At 40.1% G+C, this 7732-nt stretch overlaps 1 protein-coding gene across 2 annotated transcripts in view; it reads right to left on the bottom strand.

The window, feature by feature from the left end:
* Positions 1 to 1796: 1796 nt before the first annotated feature.
* The window catches only part of JMJD1C (jumonji domain containing 1C), a 443208-nt gene continuing 437272 nt past the window's right edge, over positions 1797 to 7732 (bottom strand). For both annotated transcript variants that reach the window (XM_077455417.1, XM_077455418.1), the window contains 2 exons: positions 5710 to 5841; positions 1797 to 2778 (listed from right to left, as the gene is read on the bottom strand). In XM_077455417.1, coding sequence (XP_077311543.1) covers positions 2689 to 2778; positions 5710 to 5841 — 222 coding nt within the window. In that variant the 3' untranslated portion in view covers positions 1797 to 2688. The remainder of the gene's footprint in view (positions 2779 to 5709; positions 5842 to 7732) is intronic.

Here is a 7732-nt window from a genome sequence, read left to right as displayed (position 1 = left end):
GATGGATGTAGGAGTGATGTTGCAGACCAAAGTATGATGAAAGTCGTACTACTGTCGTGTAGTATAGTGTTCTGGCCGCAATTTTTTTTTTTTTTTTTTATTCAGCCGCTACAAACACTGTAGCGGCTGACTTGTAATAAGGACACTTACCTGTCCAGTGAGTCCACGATGTCGACCCCCCCCCCCCCCCGAGGCCGATCCATCTATCAGATCGGCTGCCGGCGCCGCCATCTTAACGAAGGCAAACAGACAGTGGAGCCTTGCAGCTTCACTGCCCGTTTCCAAATTCGCAATGCGCGACTTGCGTGGCGCTTTGTGAATGGCCCTGTTGTTTTCTGGGACACACACCCAGAACACAACGTGGCATCTCCGCAGAATAGGAAGAGGCAGATTAGGAAGACTGCCTAGCAACAAGGGTTTCTGGTAAGTTAAAAAAATTAAATAAAAAATTTCACTTTTTTTTGAAGAATATTAATGCAATTTTTTATCTTAGGGTGGCCCTCCGCTTTAAGGGTAAATGTAAAGGAAAAATCTAAAGAAAATTGTATAGCTTCCGAGAGTTTTGAAGCTACAAAATTCTCAGGTGTGACTAGGGTCTTAATGCAAACTTTTTTTGGTAGGGAGGTTCACCACTCTCCATTCATCATGGGTCCTCTAATCACCAAGAGTGAAAGTAAATCCTGAATTTTGAGTTGTACCCAGAAAATAAGGGAAACCTTCTCCAAGGCAGACACTAGTTCTAGTGACAACCTGGCATTTGCTCTGACTTCATGTTAGATGCCCCCAATGAGTCACAGATGGAATAACCTGCCCTTGAAAAAAAAAAATAATAAAAATGGCTTTCTTTCTGTTTTAAATTTTTAAAAGTTTAACAACCGGAAAAGCAAACATTGCCTAAACAAGTACATTACTTGATTCTTGCTTTGTATATTTCTTCCAGGTCTGTGCAGTAATTGAGTGTGAAACTTTGCTTCTGTGCAGGAGCTTTCTGTAAAAGACTGGTTACTGCTGCACTTTCTGCGGGGTGACTGGTCTTGCATACACCCCTCTATTTATTAATCCAGGCAGCCGATTGTGGGTGGATCTGCTGGGTCCCTCCCCCCAGCTCTGCTCTCTACATAGCGCAGAGTGATAGCGCCACTGCTATATATATATATTTTTTTATACAAGGTAATAGCTTAGTTTGCAAAAAGGCTTTCGGTCCTCTGCAGCTATTGAGGAATATACATGAAGGTTTGTGTGGGTTTGTGTATTTCAGCTTTACAACGATAAAATACAAAAAAATAACTTGTCTGCTGAAAGAGACAGGATGTATAGCTGGAATTTTTGGCTAAGGCCAGCCATAGATGGAGCAAATTTCTTTGCTGCAACCACAGGTTCCTCCATCAACAGAAAGTCCTGACAGGGAAATCCCTCTTGCAGCGCCATTGTGTTCTCCTGGCTCCCGATTATAACAGCCACTTGCAATAATCGCATGTAAAATCGAGCAGGATGGTTGTACCCAATCAACTTGGGTACATTCTGCCTGCCTATATACATGGTTTGAATCTCAGCCAGTTCCTGCTGAACCAGCTGAGAGTTTATGACCGTGCTTAAGGTCTTTTTTTCTATACAGTCTTTTCTGCAGACTTCCACTATCTAATAGATTAACCAACCAGCCAGCAAACCGATGAGCCACAGCCATTCTTAAAGCAGAGATAGTTGTCAGTATTCCTAACCAACCAGCAGACCAATGAGCTACAGCCATTGTATACAGGTAGGTGATGTTGGTAAGACTAACACACATCTACAGCAAGTCAGCATCTGAGAAAGTCTTTTTAATGGAAAATGTAAAACCCCTTTCAACTTCAATGTACAAAGCATGTGGAACACTTGCACTTTTAACAAATTAAAGCAAGCCAATGTTTTAAAAAAATACATCATTGAATGTATATATGTATATATTTACATAGCACATATTAAGTTTAATAGTTAGCTTCAAAAGGGTCACATAAATTTTTACCAAAATGAGACAAATTGTTTTAAATAAATTACATCTTTCCTTCTCTTTAATGTCTAATTATACATTGAGTAGGCTTCAATAAAACATTGAAGTGTCTTTTTTTTTTCTGTTTTTAATACCGTGTTATATTTTTTTATAATATACAAAGTTTACAGTTATTTGGCAGTAATCTTTCAGATTATGTTATGAATGCTTCCAATGCAGGCAATAGCTGGTGATCTGTGTTATACCCTCACAGTTACTGTCTCAATGTAGTGAAAAATATCCAAATTATTTTAGCAAACTATACAAGTCACATTTACATTTGATCAACAATATAGCATAGAATGTTTTTTTGTTTTCTTTTTTTTTCCAAAAAAATAAATACATTTAGATATTTCAACATTTTTTTTTTAATCTTCTGACAAACTTTCAATGTACACTATGATACAGTGCATCGCTTTTTGATGCTCTACCGCTCGAGTTAATGCCTGCTGAGCTGGAGCGGCTTGTAATGCACTGCAGGAGGGGCCAGGCCAGCCCCGGGAGGGGCTCATCGGCTGTGATCGAAGGATACTGGTGTGGCGTCAGTAACAAATCAATACTCGGCGCAGTATGTGTCTTGGCACTGGTATGTAGTGAGTCCCTCACTGTCCTTCCGTTTTGTCTCTCCAAGCAGGAATCACGAAGGATCCCACTTAATGAACTCAGGACTCCTCCATATCTTCCATTTCTTCGTCACGAATCTTCAATGCCCGTACCATCTCTTTCACTGAGTGGTACAAGATGTTCTTAACCTGACAACAGAATAACATGGTAAATATAAGAGCTCTTTAAAGCACTGCAAACTTGTTGGCGACCCTTGTTATAATTTGGCAATCTAAGCTTTTTATGGCGGATGAAGTCACAAAGATGAATACCTGTTTGAGAAGCTTTAGGACGCCTCGGCTGAATACTATTTGGGGGAATTCATGAAGCATTTCATAGACACGCTTTAGAATTCTGTTGGTGCTTGCGCCCAATTCATGTACTGGTGCCCAATTAGGTCTGCACCCATCACACTGCCAAGTGCATGGCCAAGGAGCTTTTTTTTTTTCTTCTTTTTTTTACAAGGGGTGGGTGGCACCCACCCAGCGACAATCATTTCCCAGATATGGGCATTATCCATATTCAGGTAATGAGATCAGCTATATCCCCCAGTCCTGGAATCTCTAAGCTAAATGGTACCAGGCATACAGCTCAACATACACGACCGCTTCCCAGCACAGCCACGCCTGCTCAGAGTACTGGCACACATCTGTAAGCCAGCTCAGAGTTGGTAATAACCAACGCCAGTTCCTAATCTGAGAACTGGCGGTAATTTTTTAAGAATATGATGCCCCTAAATTTGCCACTTGTCATTGATCGACACTGGCGCAAATACATGTCTAAATTAAGCACAGGTAGATCTTATCGGAAATACTGCTAGAAATCTGGTGTTAAAGGGTTAGTCACAGGGACAGCACTGACCAATCAGAATCCATCAGGTCTATCTGAGAAGCATGGATTTCAAGTCCCTGTACTGCTGGATCTACTGTGGGGGTGGTGACAGCTTGGCAACCCTAGAGGTACAGTGAGGAGGGTGTACAGTGTGTGTTTATCTTTACTTTTTTTTTTTTTGCTGTAAAAGGTGTGCTAGCACTTCTGAATTCCCCTGTATGTCTCATCTGCACAAAGCATTCCACAAGAACTTGGCAACTTTAATTAAAGGGCTGCACATAGCTATTCAGCTCTGTAACACATTTCCTTTTATTCAACTAAAATATGACAAAACAAACAATTCAGATGACTAAAACTAAAATGGCATTTTAATAAAAAGACTATGACTAATATTAAATGGAAATTTGACATCAAAATGAACATAGCATGACAGGGTATCTTTAAATGAGAGTTCCTTGAAATGTGACATGGGGAAGTAAAAGACTGTAGCCTTGTGTATATATTACCCTATTTTTTGCTATGTGGCTGTTATTTGAAGCTCTCATTGCTAAGCAAAATCTAATCCGAGCAGACGTTATGGTATGCTGTGAGAAACATTATTTCTGTATGGGAATGCTCAAGGTTCCATGGGGTCTGCAAGAGGAAGAAACCTTCCACATCATATTGAAAAACATGGGTAAGCTCTGCTACTGCTTCTAGAGAGGAGACCACACAATGTGCAATCTGAACAAGCCAAAGCAGCCACTAGGGGCACACTTCCAATATGCAGTGCAAACATCAAGGAGTTTTTGCACATACGGAGAAAAGAAGCACCCTTTTACTGGCTGTGCATTGGTATGTGATGGGGATCCTGTAATGCATAGGGAGTTTTGGATAAAAAAAATAAAATACTAACCCTTTAAACAACTTTGGAGATTTGAATATGCAAAGCACTGCTCTTATTGTAGGGAACTCATCCTCAATCAACAGTATCAGTATTTTGAATCAGTATGTCCCATAGCAAGTGATTTATCAGCAAAATAAAGAATAGATGTTTGCTTTTGAGTATTTAAAAAAAAAAAAAAAAAGAACTAAATAGCACTTTTGGTGCTGAGATGCAGCATCATCCTTTTTAACAACTGGATTGCGGCAGGGCGGCCCTCCTGGGAGAAAATCACATACATGTGCACGATTTCTAGATCCAGGTCTGGGTCACGCACACTGCCGTCAACCCACTCCCGCTGTGATTTGACACAGCGAGAGCCAAATCAGTGGGCCCAGCGGACCAGATTTCCACCGACCCCCTGCAATTGTTCCTGAGAGGGGCAAAACGGCGGTCTGCTTATGTAAACCACGCAGATCATCATTCTGTTAGAGAAGATGGAGATCTTGTGTTTCTGCTAAGCAGGAACACGGATCTGTCTTCCCCCAGTCAAAGCACCTCCCCTACAGTTAGAAAGCACTCCCAGGGATTACATTTAATCCCTTTTATCACCCTAGCCGTTAACTCTTTCCATGTCTGTGCCATTAGTACAGTAACAGTACTTTTTTTATAGCACTGGTCCCCAAAAGCTGTCAAAAGTGTTAGGTGACCGATTTGTCTGCCGCAATATTGCAGTCCTGCTATAAGTCACTGATCACTGCCATTACTAGTTAAAAAAATAAAAATAAAATAATGGTCCCATAGCTTGTAGATGCAAAAACACTTGTCCAAACCAATCAATATACGCTTCTTATTGGATTTTTTTTTTTTTACCAAATATATGTAGCAGAATACAGATTGGCCTAAATTGCTGAAGAAATTTGATTTTGATTTTTTTTATTGGATACGTTTTATACCATAAAGTAAAAAAACATTTTTTCAAAATTGTCTTTTTTTTGGGGTTTATAGCACAAAAGATAAAAACTGCAGAAATGATCAAATACCACAAAAAGAAAGCTCTATTTTTGGGGGAAAAAAAAATCAATTTGTTTTGGGTACATCGTTGCATCAAAGCACAAATGTCAGTTAAAGTAACACAGTGCTGTATCGCTAAAAATGGCCTGGTCATGAAGAGGGTAAAACCTTCTGGGGCTGCAGGGGTCAGACATGGCTAGGTTCCTTTTTTTTTTTTCCTTATTTGCCAACTAACCTGACTTCTTTTCATGCAGCACATCTGACCTTGGTTCTGCTCTGTATTTACATTTGGCTGTGAATGATCATTAGGAAATGACAGTGTTCCTTTTCAAACTTTGGCACCAACGGGCAGAACACAGCGTTCGCTTCTTACCTGTAATTTATCATCAAAATTGATTTCTTCTTTCGAAATCCGAAGCTCTTGCGTTAAATGAAATGAGTGAACAAGATGTTCTGGGGACACAAAGTCTTGAGTGACTTGGACGCAGCTGTGAAAGTTTTGCACCTGTAGAGAGGAAAATACAATATATGTAAGAGGGTGCCACCATCCAAGTCTGATGAATGCGTACGCCAATTCACCACCTACAATGCTGTGTACAAACACATGGACATTGCCAATGTGTTAGCTGTGAAAGGAATATGGCAGAGAATGTGCTGCATTCCTGCAAGAAACAGTATTTGGCTTTAATCCTTTTGCTGCCATGACCTACATCTTTGGCAGTGAGGAGGATGTTGACAAGCCTATTTCCCCGTCAGATGTGATAACTTCCACATCTGGGCTTTGCCTACCTATTGGCGGACCCAAGACCAGCATGGCAGGTGCCACTGGGTAGAGAGAGGCGAGCAAATATCGGTTCACTCTCCTCCTCTACCTTTTACTGACCTGGAAGTGACATGTAAATGTCACTTCCAGGTGCCCAAGTCATTTTCATAAGGGCCGGGGAAGAATCTAATGCAGTTCAAGCTGCACTGCATTACATTCACTGGAGGACAAGACATCAAGAGGGAATTTTTGGCCCCTATGTGATGGAAAAAAATATGCAGATTTAAAATAATTTTTTTTAAACCTGTACAAAAACAAAAAATGTCTCTAGCAGCAAACGAGTTAAAGCTTCCTTTTCCAAAGTTTACAGTAACTGATGCCAACTATGACAATCTTAGCTTCTGAAAATTCACAAGTGCATAAATACTGTTATTTCCCCATTGGGTGCAGCTATAGTGCAAAGCACAGAGAGGGTGACGCCAAGCTGTTAAATCACAGCCCACATAACAGACACCTCTACCGATCCTGTGACAGTCATGTGTCGCTTGCCAGGGGAGTGGTTAGCGATGGAGATGAGGGCTTAGCTGCTGACTTGACAATATCAGAACTGGCATATTGGTAGCAGTGCTTTTTTTTTTATAGCCAGCTAGTTGTAGGGGAAGGAGAAGTGAAATAGCTGGAGTAGGAAGATGCGATTACTTTTACAAGCTTAGGAAAGAAAAGCTTTTTTTTTTTTTTTTCCCTTGACTAAAGTTGGTTTGATAATCTTAAAACGTATACTTCTCTCAAAATTCATTCATGTTTTAAAAGCCTCGTTTCCCCAAAAGGGAATTTACTATGGTCGGAGATGTGCATAGCAACAAATCAGCTTTTAGCTTTCATTTTCAAGGCATAACTGAAAAAGCTGAAGTTATAAGCCGATTGGTTCCTACACAATGCTCCAGTCTTAGTAAATTCCCCGCTGTAGGTACAGTATATATATGAAAGAAGCCATACTTTAAATTTACTGTATAGGGCTGCAAAGCAGCATGCTCGATATCATCACATTAATTGAATTCTCCTATCCTGTTCAGCAAGAACGCCGACTTCAGGAACAGCACCGTCCTTCATAAAACCAAATTCTAGAATCTACATCATAACCATATTGGGAAAATTTTGTGCAAAGATTTTATTTTTTTTGTAATCAGTGACTGCTTATAGTCATCAGAGTAAATCTGAGTAAGAAAACATTTTAGCAAAAAGGTCCCTTTATCAATTTCTGTGAGAGCAGAGCTCAAAATGAAAACTGAGACACGTCTGCGTGATGTATATTCTTACTAGAATAGAACTTGACGGAGCTAGGTGTGTTGCAGGCATCTAGTGAAGAGCTTCCAAGCTGAAGGGTTCATATGACTTTATAGTTATTATAAAGATATGTTGTATACAGGCATACCCCACTTTTAAGTACACAATGGGGTTTATTTACTAAAGCTACAAAGTGCAAAATCAGGCTCAATTTTGCATAGAAACCAATGAGCTTCCAGGTTTTATTACCAAAGCTTAATTGAACAAGCTGGGGTTAGAAGCTCATTGGTTTCTATGCAGAAGTGAGCCTGATTTTGTAGCTTTAGTAAATAAACCCCATTGTGTACTT

This window comes from Lithobates pipiens, unplaced genomic scaffold (assembly GCF_037356315.1).
Source record: "Lithobates pipiens isolate NorthernLeopardFrog02 unplaced genomic scaffold, aLitPip1_a1.2 Scaffold_25, whole genome shotgun sequence".
Lineage (NCBI taxonomy): Eukaryota > Metazoa > Chordata > Amphibia > Anura > Ranidae > Lithobates > Lithobates pipiens.
The sequence above is the reverse complement of the archived record's forward strand: the minus strand, read 5'-3'. Positions and strand labels throughout refer to the sequence as shown.